Raw genomic sequence first — 13,667 nt, 5'->3', positions numbered from 1 at the left:
CGGGAGAAACACCCCTCCCTACTGGGAGCCCCGCCCCCATCGGGAGTCCCGCCCACTGCTGGGAGACACGCCCCTTGCTGGGAGCCCCACCCCCTGCCGGGAGCCCCGCCCCCGCCGGAGCCCCGCCCCCTGCCGGGAGCCCCGCCCCTGGCCCCGCCCATCGTGCTGCTCTCGGGGGGGGGGGGCAGAGCCGTCTCCGCGGCGACGATGTTTTGACTGACAGGCTGAAGCTCCGCCCCGGCTTTGCTCGTGCCCCGCCCCCTCGCTGCTGAACCCGGGACCAACCCCGCCCCCCCCCCCCCCCCGGGGCCGTGGGGCAGCTCCTGCCGTGGGGCTGGGGGCCCCTGGGGCCCTCCCTGCTGTGGGGCAGCTCCCACAGTGCCCCCCCCTTGCTGTGGGGCAGGTCCCGCCATGGGGCTGGGGATCGCTGGGGCCCTTCCCATGGGGCAGCTCCTGCCATGGGGCCCCATTGCTGTGGGGCAGCTTGTGCTGTGGGGCAGCTCCCGGGATGGTTCCCCCCCCCCCCGCCATGGGGCAGCTGCTGCAGTGGGACCCGTTTCCCCCCCCCTCGCCGTGGGTCGCACCCCGCCATGAGCCCCCCCCTCGCAGTGGGGCAGTTCCTGCCGTGGGGCAGCTGCTGCTGTGCCCCCCCCCTTGCTGTGGGGCAGCTCCCCACATTGGGCCCCCCTCGCTGTGGGTCACGCCCCGCCTTGGGCCCCCCCCCCCGCCATGGGGCAGCTGCTGCAGTGGGACCTGCCCCACAGTGGGCCCCCCCCGCCGTGGGTCGCACCCCGCCATGGGCTCCCCCTCGCAGTGGGGCAGTTCCTGCTGTGGGGCAGTTGCTGCTGTGCCCCCCCCCTTGCTGTGGGGCAGCTCCCCACATTGGGCTCCCCTCGCTGTGGGTCATGCCCCGCCATGGGACCCCCCTGCCGTGGGGCAGCTGCTGCTGTGCCCCCCCCCTTGCTGTGGGGCAGCTCCCCACATTGGGACCCCCCTTGCCGTGGGTCACGCCCTGCTGTGGGCCCCCCCCCGCCGTGGGGCAGCTGCTGCTGTGCCCCCCCCCTTGCTGTGGGGCAGCTCCCCGCATTGGGCCCCCCTCACCATGGGCCCCCCCTCGCCGTGGGGCAGCTGCTGCCGTGGGTCACGCCCCGCCATGGGACCCCCCCCACCGTGGGGCAGCTGCTGCCGTGGGTCGCGCCCCGCCGTGGGACCCCCCCCCTCGCCGTGGGGCAGCTGCTGCCGTGGGTCGTGCCCCGCCATGGGACCCCCCCCCTCGCCGTGGGGCAGCTGCTGCCGTGGGTCGCGCCCCGCCATGGGACCCCCCCCCTCGCCGTGGGGCAGCTGCTGCCGTGGGTCGCGCCCCGCCGTGGGACCCCCCCCCGCCGTGGGGCAGCTGCTGCCGTGGGTCGCGCCCCGCCGTGGGTCCCGGCTCTCTGTATATTTTGCTTTAATTATTTTGTAACGAGACTCGGTAACGAAGCACTTTATGGCCCCGGGGCCGTGGGGCGCCCCACGGCGGGGGGGGGGGGGCGGGGGCGGGGCGGGGGGCGGAGCCTCGCCGTGGGGCGGAGCCCGGGGCCGCCCCCACCGTGGCCTTGAGACTCCTGTAATAAAGCACCGAACCAGGCCCCGCCCCCTCCTGCGTCATCGCCGAGCCAGGCCCCGCCCCCTGCGTCGCCGCCAGACGCCTGGGCCGGGGGGGGGGGGGGATTCCCCAGGGGCTCCTATAGGGCTGGGGGGGGCAGGGATTCCCCAGGGGCTCCTATAGGGCTGGGGGGGGGCAGGGATTCCCCAGGGGCTCCTATAGGGCTGGGGGGGGGCAGGGATTCTCCAGGGGCTCCTATAGGGCTGGGGGGGGGGCAGGGATTCCCCAGGGGCTCCTATAGGGCTGGGGGGGGCAGGGATTCCCCAGGGGCTCCTATAGGGCTGGGGGGGGGGCAGGGATTCCCCAGGGGCTCCTATAGGGCTGGGGGGGGGCAGGGATTCCCCAGGGGCTCCTATAGGGCTGGGGGGGGGGCAGGGATTTCCCAGGGGCTCCTATAGGGCCGGGGGGGGCAGGGATTCCCCAGGGGCTCCTATAGGGCTGGGGGGGGGGCAGGGATTCTTCAGGGGCTCCTATAGGGCTGGGGGGGGGGGCAGGGATTCTCCAGGGGCTCCTATAGGGCTGGGGGGGGGCAGGGATTCTCCAGGGGCTCCTATAGGGCTTGGGGGGGGCAGGGATTCCCCAGGGGCTCCTATAGGGCTGGGGGGGGGGGCAGGGATTCTCTAGGGGCTCTTATAGGGCTGGGGGGGGGCAGGGATTTCCCAGGGGCTCCTATAGGGCCGGGGGGGGCAGGGATTCCCCAGGGGCTCCTATAGGGCTGGGGGGGGCAGGGATTCCCCAGGGGCTCCTATAGGGCTGGGGGGGGCAGGGATTCTCCAGGGGCTCCTATAGGGCTGGGGGGGGGGGCAGGGATTCTCCAGGGGCTCCTATAGGGCTGGGGGGGGGCAGGGATTCTCCAGGGGCTCCTATAGGGCTTGGGGGGGGCAGGGATTCCCCAGGGGCTCCTATAGGGCTGGGGGGGGGGCAGGGATTCTCCAGGGGCTCCTATAGGGCTGGGGGGGGCAGGGATTCCCCAAGGGCTCCTATAGGGCTGGGGGGGGGGGGCAGGGATTCTCCAGGGGCTCCTATAGGGCTGGGGGGGGGCAGGGATTCTCCAGGGGCTCCTATAGGGCTGGGGGGGGGCAGGGATTCCCCAGGGGCTCCTATAGGGCCGGGGGGGGCAGGGATTCCCCAGGGGCTCCTATAGGGCTGGGGGGGGGGCAGGGATTCTTCAGGGGCTCCTATAGGGCTGGGGGGGGGGCAGGGATTCTCCAGGGGCTCCTATAGGGCCGGGGGGGGGCAGGGATTCCCCAGGGGCTCCTATAGGGCTGGGGGGGAGCAGGGATTCCCCAGGGGCTCCTATAGGGCTTGGGGGGGGCAGGGATTCCCCAGGGGCTCCTATAGGGCTGGGGGGGGGCAGGGATTCTCCAGGGGCTCCTATAGGGCTGGGGGGGGCAGGGATTCCCCAAGGGCTCCTATAGGGCTGGGGGGGGGGGGCAGGGATTCTCCAGGGGCTCCTATAGGGCTGGGGGGGGGCAGGGATTCTCCAGGGGCTCCTATAGGGCTGGGGGGGGGCAGGGATTCTCCAGGGGCTCCTATAGGGCTGGGGGGGGGCAGGGATTCCCCAGGGGCTCCTATAGGGCTGGGGGGGGGGATTCCCCAGGGGCTCCTATAGGGCTGGGGGGGGGGCAGCTCCAGGGGCTCCTATAGGGCTGGGGAGGGGGGAATTCCCCAGGGGCTCCTATAGGGCTGGGGGGGGGCAGGGATTCTCCAGGGGCTCCTATAGGGCTGGGGGGGGGGGCAGGGATTCCCCAGGGGCTCCTATAGGGCTGGGGGGGGTCTCTATGGGCTCCTATAGGGCTGCCCAGTGGGGCAGGGTGCCACGTGGGGGGGGGGCCATGGGGCAGCCGTGGGGCGCTGGGGGCCCCCATTTGGGGGGGGGTTGCAGGGCACATGGGGGGGGCATCTGGGGTGCAAGGGGGGGTGTGTGTGGGGCATGTGGGGGGGGCACATGTGGGGCGGGGGGGGCACATGTGGGGCACACGAGGGCCCCGGGGCGGCGCCAGGGCAGCAGCGAGTGGGGGAGCGACACGGAGCCCCCGGGGGGGGGGGGGGCAGCGGGGGGGGGGGGTATCGCGACAGCACCCCGGGTATCGCGACGGCGCCCGAGGGGTCACGTGACGCTGCCCGAGGGCCTTTTCACAGGGGCTGTTGCCGCCCCCAGGGGTGTCCAGGCTCCCCCCCCAACCCCCCCCCAGGGGCCCAGGCGTCCGGCCCCCCCCGCCCCCCCAGCACCCCACACTGCCGCCTCCTCGTTCCAGCATCTCTTTACTACGTTCCAAGCGCGGCGGTGGGGGGGGGGGGTCGCGTTTCGGGGCCCCCCCGGGCCCAGACACAACGGGGGGGTCACATTTGGGGCCCCCCCCACCCAGGCACGGGGGGGGGGGGGTCGCGTTTCGGAGCCCCCCCAGGAACAGACACAGTGGGGGGGGGGTCACATTTGGGCCCCCCCCAGGCCCGGGCACAGCAAGGGCGTCGCGTTCCGTGTGCCCCCGCCGGGCCCGGGCTCCGCGGGGGGGGGGGGGGGGTCGCGTTCGGGGCCCCCCCGGCCGCGGGGGGGGGCCCGGGGGGGGGCAGCTAGGCGCTGAGGAAGAAGCGCCGGTAGAACTTGTTCATCTGCTCGAGGAAGACGAAGGTGAGGACGGTGTGGGGGCCCAGGCGGGCGTAGTAGGGCGTGAAGCCCTTCCACAGGCTGAAGAAGCCCTCGTAGCGCACCACCTTCACCAGCACGTCCTGGGGGGGGCCGGGGGGCCGGGGGGGGGGTCACAACGGGCCCCCCCGCGCCCCCCCCCCCCCGGCGTCCCCCCCGACTCACCAGCCCGTTGCGGTACTCCGGCTTCCCGTCGATCATCCGCATGTTCTGGATGCTGTTGGGGGGGGGGGGTGAGCGGTGTCCCCCGCTGTGTCCCCCCCCCGGTGTGTCCCCCCCGCCACGGTGTGTGTCCCCCCCCCCCGGTGTCCCCCCCCCCCGGCGTCACCCACCGCGTCTTGGCGATGTCCACGGGCATCGAGGCGGCCGTGGTCACCAGGCCGCTGATCATGCTGGCGCAGAAGTGGCAGAGCACGTCGTCCCCGAAGTAGCCTGGGGGGGGCGGGGGGGGGGGGTCAGCGGCAGCGGGGACATCGGGGACACCGGGGACACCGGGGCCGGGACACCAGGGCCACAAGGCCACCAGAGCCAGGACACCAGAGCCAGGACACTGGACTCATGAGGCCACCAGGGCTGGGACACGAGGGCCGGGACACCAGGGCCACCGGGGCCAGGACACCGGGGCCACGAGGCCACCAGGGTCAGGACACTGGAGTCACAAGGCCACCAGGGCCAGGACACCAGGGCCATGAGGCCACCAGGGCTGGGACACCAGGGCCACGAGGCCACCAGGGCCAGGACACCGGAGCCATGAGGCCACCAGGGCTGGGACACCAGGGCCACAAGGCCACCAGGGCCGGGACACGAGGGCTGGGACACCAGGGCCACCAAGGCTGGGACACCGGGGCCACGAGGCCACTAGGGCCAGGACAATAGGGCTGGGACACCGGGGCCACGAGGCCACCAGGGCCAGGACACCGGAGCCATGAGGCCACCAGGGCTGGGACACCAGGGCCACGAGGCCACCAGGGTCGGGACATGAGGGCTGGGACACCAGGGCCACCAAGGCTGGGACACCGGGGCCACGAGGCCACCAGGGCCAGGACAATAGGGCTGGGACACCGGGGCCACGAGGCCACTAGGGCCAGGACACTGGAGCTGGGACACCAGGGCCACAAGGCCACCAGAGCCAGGACACCAGGGCCAGGACACTGGAGTCATGAGGCCACCAGGGCTGGGACACGAGGGCCGGGACACCAGGGCCACCGGGGCCAGGACACCGGGGCCACGAGGCCACCAGGGTCAGGACACTGGAGTCACAAGGCCACCAGGGCCAGGACACCAGGGCCATGAGGCCACCAGGGCTGGGACACCAGGGCCACGAGGCCACCAGGGCCAGGACACCGGAGCCATGAGGCCACCAGGGCTGGGACACCAGGGCCACAAGGCCACCAGGGCCGGGACACGAGGCCACCAGGGCCACAAGGCCACCAGAGCCTGGTCATGAGGCCACCGGGGACACGAGGCCACCGGGGCAAGGACACCAGGGCTGGGACATGAGGCCACCGGGGCAGGGACACGAGGCCACCAGGGCCACGAGGCCACTGGGGCTGGGACACGAGGCCACCGGGGCCACAAGGCCACCGGGGTGGGGACACCAGGGCCACGAGGCCACCGGGACCAGGATGCTGTGACATGAAGCCAGGACACCGGGGCCACGAGGCCACCAGAGCCGGGACCCGAGGCCACCAGGGCCACAAGGCCACTAGAGCCTGGACACGAGGCCACCAGGGACACGAGGCCACCGGGGCCAGGACATGAGGGCCACGAGGCCACCGGGGTGGGGACACGAGGCCACCGGGGCGGGGACACGAGGCCACCGGGGCGGGGACTCACCGGAGTCGAGCAGGAACTGCTTGGACTGGGAGTAGGAGGCGAGTTGGGCGGCGTTGACCACCACGGCCCGGGCCATGGTGGGGACACAGCCCTGCGGGAGGGGGCGAGGGGGACACTGGGGACACCGGGGACACCGGGACCCCCACGTCCCCGTGCCACCACCTGCCAGACCCCCGGGACCCCCACGTCCCCCCAGTGCGACCCACGGGGACCCCCGGGACCCCCCCGACCACCACGGCCCGGGCCATGGTGGGGACACAGCCCTGCGGAAGGGGCGAGGGGGACACTGGGGACACCGGGACCCCCACGTCCCCCCACCACGACCCACAGGAGCGCCGGGACCCCCGGGACCCCCACGTCCCCATGTTGTGACCCACCAGCGCGTGGGGACAGCCAGGACCCCCCCGTGTCCCCAAGGGGCACCCCCTGGCACAGGGGACAGCGCAGGGGACACCGCGGAGGTGACACCACGGAGGTGACACTGCAGGGGACACTACGGAGGTGACACCACGGAGGGGACACCGCAGGGGACACCACCGTACCTGCCACAGTGTGGGGACACCCAGGACCCTCCCGTGTCCCCAAGGGGCACCCCCATGGCACAGGGGACAGCACAGGGGACACCACAGAGGGGACACCACGGAGGGGACACCGCAGGGGACACCGCGGAGGGGACACCGTGGAGGGGACACCGCAGGGGACACCACCGTACCCGCCACAGCGTGGGGACACCCAGGACCCCCCCGTGTCCCCAAGGGGCACCCCCATGGCACAGGGGACAGCGCAGGGGACACTACGGAGGTGACACCACGGAGGGGACACCGTGGAGGGGACACCGCAGGGGACACCACCGTACCCGCCACAGCGTGGGGACACCCAGGACCCCCCGTGTCCCCAAGGGGCACCCCACCAGCACTCAGGGGACACCGCGGAGGGGACACCGCGGAGGGGACACCGCAGGGGGGACACCACCGTACCCGCCACAGCGTGGGGACGCCCAGGACCCCCCCGTGTCCCCAAGGGGCACCCCCATGGCACAGGGGACACCGCAGGGGACACCGCGGAGGGGACACCACGGAGGGGACACCGCAGGGGACACCACCGTACCTGCCACAGCGTGGGGACGCCCAGGACCCCCCCGTGTCCCCAAGGGGCACCCCCCTGGCACAGGGGACACCGCAGGGGACACCGCGGAGGGGACACCGCGGAGGGGACACCGCAGGGGACACCACCGTACCCGCCACAGCGTGGGGACACCCAGGACCCCCCCGTGTCCCCAAATGGCACCCCCATGGCACAGGGGACAGCGCAGGGGACACTACGGAGGTGACACCACGGAGGGGACACCACGGAGGTGACACTGCAGGGGACACCGCCCTACCCGCCACAGCGTGGGGACACCCAGGACCCCCCGTGTCCCCAAATGGCACCCCACCAGCACTCAGGGGACACCGCAGGGGACACCACGGAGGTGACACCATGGAGGGGACACCGCGGAGGGGACACCGCGGAGGTGACACCGCAGGGGACACCACCGTACCCGCCACAGCGTGGGGACGCCCTCCTCCCGCGTGATCCTCAGCAGGGCGTCGAAGACGTTGCGGTAGCCGCGGCGCTCGGCGGGCGGCAGCCTGGGCGGAGGGGGGGGGACAGAGGAGGGGGGTGGCAGCGCCGCGGGGACGGCGGGGACGGCGGGGACGTGGCGGTGGCCTCACCTGCCGTCGGCGGTCATGCGGATGAGGGCCACCTCGGCCGGGGTGCCCACGAAGGCGCCGGCAGCGCCCGCCGCCATGCCCAGCAGCGCCTTGACGGCGAAGGGCGGCGGCGCCCCGGCCGCCCCCGTCCGCCGCTCCAGCAGCACCGTGTAGATGCCCAGGCGCGTCGTGGTGTAGGTGGCCTGGCGCAGCAGCCCCGCCGAGAGCCTGGGGGGCGCGGGGGGGGCCCCACGGTGACCCACGGAGCCCCACGGAGCCCCACGGTGACCCACGGTGACCCACGGTACGCCCGGGCCCCCCGACCCGGTGCAGATGCCCCGCGGCCCCTCACGGCGCAGGATGGAGCGGGACTTGTGGGTCTCGGTGCCCCCCCAGTGCCCCCCCCGAGCCCCACAGCACCCCCCCCCGAGCCCCACGGAGCCCCACGGAGCCCCCCAGCACCCCCAGGGCCCCCTGACCCGGTGCAGATGCCCCGCAGCCCCTCGCGGAGCAGGATGGAGCGGGACTTGTGGGTCTCGGTGCCCCCCCAGTGCCCCCCCCGAGCCCCACAGCACCCCATGGTGCCCCATGGCCCCCCCCAGAGCCCCACAGCACCCCATGGAGCCCTACGGTGCCCCCCCAGGGCCCCCGACCCGGTGCAGATGCCCCGCAGCCCCTCGCGGAGCAGGATGGTGCAGGACTTGTGGGTCTCAGTGCCCCCCCCAAGCCCCACGGTGCCCCACAGCCCCCCCCCGAGCCCCACGGAGCCCCCCAGCACCCCCAGGGCCCCCCGACCCGGTGCAGATGCCCCGCAGCCCCTCACGGAGCAGGATGGAGCGGGACTTGTGGGTCTCGGTGCCCCCCCCGAGCCCCACGGTGCCCCACAGCACCCCATGGTGCCCCATGGCCCCCCCCAGAGCCCCACAGCACCCCATGGAGCCCTATGGTGCCCCCCCAGGGCCCCCCAACCCAGTGTAGATGCCCCGCAGCCCCTCACGGCGCAGGATGGAGCGGGAGTTGTGGGTCTCGGTGCCCCCCCAGTGCCCCCCCCGAGCCCCACAGCCCCCCCCCCGAGCCCCACGGAGCCCCACGGTGCCCCCCCAGCACCCCCAGGGCCCCCCGACCCGGTGCAGATGCCCCGCAGCCCCTCACGGAGCAGGATGGAGCGGGACTTGTGGGTCTCGGTGCCCCCCCCGAGCCCCACGGTGCCCCACAGCACCCCATGGTGCCCCATGGCCCCCCCCAGAGCCCCACAGCACCCCATGGAGCCCTACGGTGCCCCCCCAGGGCCCCCCAACCCAGTGTAGATGCCCCGCAGCCCCTCACGGCGCAGGATGGAGCGGGACTTGTGGGTCTTGGTGCCCCCCCAGTGCCCCCCCCGAGCCCCACGGTGCCCCACAGCCCCCCCCCCCGAGCCCCACGGAGCCCCCCAGCACCCCCAGGGCCCCCCGACCCGGTGCAGATGCCCCACAGCCCCTCACGGCGCAGGATGGAGCGGGAGTTGTGGGTCTCGGTGCCCCCCCAGTGCCCCCCCCGAGCCCCACGGTGCCCCACAGCCCCCCCCCCCCGAGCCCCACGGAGCCCCACGGAGCCCCCCAGCACCCCCAGGGCCCCCCGACCCGGTGCAGATGCCCCGCAGCCCCTCGCGGAGCAGGATGGAGCGGGACTTGTGGGTCTCGGTGCCCCCCCAGTGCCCCCCCCGAGCCCCAAGGAGCCCCCCAGCACCCCCCGACCTGGTGCAGATGCCCCGCAGCCCCTCACAGCACAGGATGGAGCGGGACTTGTGGGTCTCGCTGCCCCCCCAGTGCCCCCCCTGAGCCCCACAGCCCCCCCCCGAGCCCCACGGTGCCCCCCCAGCACCCCCAGGGCCCCCCCGACCCGGTGCAGATGCCCCGCAGCCCCTCACGCGGCAGGATGGAGCGGGACTTGTGGGTCTCGGTGCCCCCCCCGAGCCCCACGGTGCCCCACAGCACCCCATGGTGCCCCATGGCCCCCCCCAGAGCCCCACAGCACCCCATGGAGCCCTACGGTGCCCCCCCAGGGCCCCCGACCCGGTGCAGATGCCCCGCAGCCCCTCGCGGAGCAGGATGGTGCAGGACTTGTGGGTCTCGGTTCCCCCCCAGTGCCCCCCCCGAGCCCCACGGTGCCCCACAGCCCCCCCCCCCGAGCCCCACGGAGCCCCCCAGCACCCCCAGGGCCCCCCGACCCGGTGCAGATGCCCCGCAGCCCCTCACGGCGCAGGATGGAGCGGGAGTTGTGGGTCTCGGTGCCCCCCCAGTGCCCCCCCCGGCCCCCCCAGCACCCTACGGTGCCCCATAGCACCCCACAGTGCCCCACAGAGCCCCACGGAGCCCCCCAGCACCCCACGGTGCCCCCCCGGCCCCCCACAGCCCCCCTACCCGGTGCAGATGCCCCGCAGCCCCTCGTGGCGCGGGATGGTGACGGACTTGTGGGTCTCGCTGCCCCCCTGGTGCCCCCCCCAGCCCCCTGTGGTGCCCCCCAGCACCCCCAGTGCCCCACAGCCCCCCCCGGAGCCCCACAGCCCCCCCGGTGCCCCCCCGGCCCCCCTCACGGCGCAGGATGGAGGCGACGGCGCGCAGGCTGCTGCGGGACTCGGGGCGCTCGGCCCCCTCCCCGCACCCCGGGACCCCCCCGGGACCCCCCCGGGGCCCCCCCCGTGCCCCCCCGGCCCCCCTACCCGGTGTAGATGCCGCGCAGGCCCTCGCGGCGCAGGATGGAGGCGACGGCGTGGAGGCTGGTGCGGTACTCGCGGCGCTTGGCCCCCTCCCCGCTCAGCTGCATGCGGTTCTTCACCAGGTCCAGCGGCTGCACGAACACCGTGGCCCCCATGCTGCGGGCAGGGGGGGCGGCTCCAGCGCCCGGGCGACCCCCCCCCCCCCACGGCCCCCCCCGGCGCCGGGAACCCCCCCCCAAAGCGCCGAGACCCCCAGTACCGGGACCCCCCCCCCAGCACCGGGACCTGGTGCCAGGAAGGAGGGGCAGCGGGGAGAAGGGGGTTGGGGTCTCGGGGGGGGCGTGGGGGGGTCCTGAGGGCACCGTGGGGGGCCCGAGGGGGTTGTGGGGGCCCCCAGGGGGCTGTGGGGGTCCCTGAAGGGATTGTGGGGGGCCCCAGGGGGGTTGTGGGGGGTCCTGAGAGCACCGTGGGGGGCCCGAGGGGGCTGTGGGGGGTGCTGAGGGATGGTGGGGGCTCCCAGGGGGCTGTGGGGGTCCTGAAGGGGTTGTGGGGGCTCCCAGGGGGCTGTGGGGGTCCTGAAGGGATCGTGGGGGGCCCCAGGGGGGGAGTGGGGGGTCCTGAGGGCACCGTGGGGGGCCCCAAGGGGGCTGTGGGGGGTGCTGAAGGGGTTGTGGGGGGCCCCGGGGGGGTGTGGGGGGTCCTGAGGGCACCGTGGGGGTCCCTGAAGGGGCTGTGGGGGGTGCTGAGGGATGGTGGGGGCTCCGCGGGGGCTGTGGGGGGTCCTGAAGGGGTTGTGGGGGGCCTAAAGGGATCGGGGGGTCCCTGAGGGCACCGTGGGGGTCCTGAGGGGGCCGTGGGGGGTCCTGAAGGGGCCGTGGGGGGTCCTGGGGGGTCTGTGGGGGTCCCCAAGGGGGCTGTGGGGGTCCCTGAGGGCACCGTGGGGGTCCTGAGGGGGCCGTGGGGGGTCCTGAAGGGATCAGGGGGGTCCTGAGGGCACCGTGGGGGTCCCCAAGGGGGCTGTGGGGGTCCCCAAGGGGGCTGTGGGGGTCCTGAGGGGGCCGTGGGGGGTCCTGAAGGGATCAGGGGGGTCCTGAGGGCACCGTGGGGGGTCCCCAAGGGGGCTGTGGGGGTCCCTGAGGGCACCACGAGGGTCCTGAAGGGGCCATGGGGGTCCTGGGGGGTCCCTGGGGTGGGCCCAGGTGCCTGGGGAGGTCTGTGGGTGACCCCAGAGGGGCTGGGGGGGTCCCAAGGGGTCTATGGGGTCCCCGGGGGGGTCCCCAAGGGGTCTGGGGGGGGCATTAAGGGGCCTATGGGGGTCCCGGGGGTCCTGGGGGCGGCGGGGAGCCTAAGGGGGTCTCGGGGGGGCATTAAGGGGTCAAGGGGGGTCCCGAGGGGTCTGGGGGGGTCCCCAAGGGGTCGCGGGGGTCGCGGGTGTGCGGGGGGCGGCGGGGAGCCTGGGGGGGTCGCGGGGGGGTCGCGGGGGTGCGGGGGGCGGCGGGGAGCCTGGGGGGGTCCCGGGGGGGTCGCGGGGGGGTCGCGGGGGTGCGGGGGGCGGCGGGGGGCCTGGGGGGGTCGCGGGGGGGTCGCGGGGGGGTCGCGGGGGGGCGGGGGGCCTGGGGGGGTCGCGGGGGGGTCGCGGGGGGGCGGGGGGCGGCGGGGAGCCTGGGGGGGTCCCGGGGGGGTCGCGGGGGGGTCGCGGGGGGGCGGGGGGCGGCGGGGAGCCTGGGGGGGTCGCGGGGGGGTCGCGGGGGGGTCGCGGGGGTGCCGGGGGGCGGCGGGGCCCCCCCGTGGCGGGTCGCTCACCCGGCCAGGCCGCCGAAGAGGAACTTGACGGACTTGGGGGAGGTTTTGGGCTTCTCGGCCGCCGGCGCCGCCGCCATCTCGGCCGCGGACGGTACCGGTACCGCTAGCGGGGCCGAGGCCGAGGCCGAGGCCGGGGCCGGGGCCGGGGCGGGTCCGATCCGGTGCCGCCGCCCGGCACCAAGGTGACTCCGGGGCGGGGGGGGCGGCGGCGGCGGGGGAGGGAGGGGGGGGGGAGGGAGCTGCGCGCGCAGCCGCGCCGCCGCGCCGCACTGCGCCTGCGCGCGGCGCCTGCGCGCGCCCGGGGGGCGGGGCCGGGACGGCCGGGGGGCGGGGCCGGGCAGGGGGACGGCGCGCTCGCGCGCCCCCCGGCGGCCGCCCATTGGCTGGCGGCGGTTTTGGCGGGAAGCGCCGGCGGTGACGCCGCTGAGGTACCGCGAGGTAACAGCGCTGAGGGGGGGGGGAGGGGGGACGGCGGGGTAACAACCCCCCCCAGGAGGGGTACCACGGGGTAACACCCCCACCCAGGAGGGGTACCACGGGGTAACAACCCCCCCCCGGGGGAGGGGTACCACGGGGTAACACCCCCCCAAGAGGGGTACCACGGGGTAACACCCCCCCCCAGGAGGGGTACCGTGGGGTGACAACCCCCCAGGAGGGGTACCATGAGGTAACACCCCCCCAGGAGGGGTGCCGTGGGGTAACAACACCTCCAGGAGGGGTACCACCGGGTAACACCCCCCCCAGGAGGGGTGCCGTTGGGGTAACAACACCTCCAGGAGGGGTACCACCGGGTAACACCCCCCCAGGAGGGGTGCCGTGGGGTAACAACACCTCCAGGAGGGGTGCCGTGGGGTAACACCCCCCCAGGAGGGGTACCACGGGGTAATACCCTCCCCTCGAGGAAGAGTACGACGGGGTAACAGCCCTGAGGAGGAGGAGGAGGAGGAGGAGTACCACGGGGTAACAGCCTCCTCCAGAAAAGGGGTACCATGGGGTAACACCCCCCCCAGAAGTACCACGGTGTAACACCCCACAAGAGAGCCAGAGTACCATGCACGAGGCAAAGTACCATGGAGTAACACCCCTGAGGGGGGGTACCACAGCATAACACCCCCCAGGAGCACCACGGAGCAACACCCCCAGGAGCGCCAGAGCAACACCCCTGAGGAGGAGTACCGCAGAGTGGCACCCCCGGAGTACCAGAGTACCACCGCAGGGGAGGAGTACCGCCAAGTACCCCCCAAAGGGTACCACAGTCGTTACCCCCCCCGGGGTACCGCAGAGTACCACCCCCACGGGAAGTACCGCGAAATGCCGCCTCTGCTGAGGGGCACCGCCCGAGTGCCC

At 74.8% G+C, this 13,667-nt stretch overlaps 1 protein-coding gene across 1 annotated transcript; it reads right to left on the bottom strand.

Moving 5' to 3' along the window:
• Window positions 1–3,893: 3,893 nt before the first annotated feature.
• On the bottom strand, window positions 3,894–12,537 carry SLC25A11 (solute carrier family 25 member 11). Its single transcript, XM_064501121.1, has 8 exons — window positions 12,321–12,537; window positions 10,521–10,673; window positions 7,844–8,050; window positions 7,669–7,759; window positions 6,129–6,219; window positions 4,625–4,724; window positions 4,458–4,509; window positions 3,894–4,375 (listed from the first exon to the last, which is right to left on the bottom strand). The coding sequence occupies exons 1-8, from the start codon at window positions 12,395–12,397 to the stop codon at window positions 4,220–4,222; spliced, it is 927 nt and encodes a 308-aa protein (XP_064357191.1). The 5' UTR covers window positions 12,398–12,537; the 3' UTR covers window positions 3,894–4,219.
• Between the last annotated feature and the right edge of the window lie 1,130 nt (window positions 12,538–13,667).

The sequence above is a fragment of the Dromaius novaehollandiae genome, chromosome 32 (genome assembly GCF_036370855.1).
Source record: "Dromaius novaehollandiae isolate bDroNov1 chromosome 32, bDroNov1.hap1, whole genome shotgun sequence".
Lineage (NCBI taxonomy): Eukaryota > Metazoa > Chordata > Aves > Casuariiformes > Dromaiidae > Dromaius > Dromaius novaehollandiae.
The sequence above is the reverse complement of the archived record's forward strand: the minus strand, read 5'-3'. Positions and strand labels throughout refer to the sequence as shown.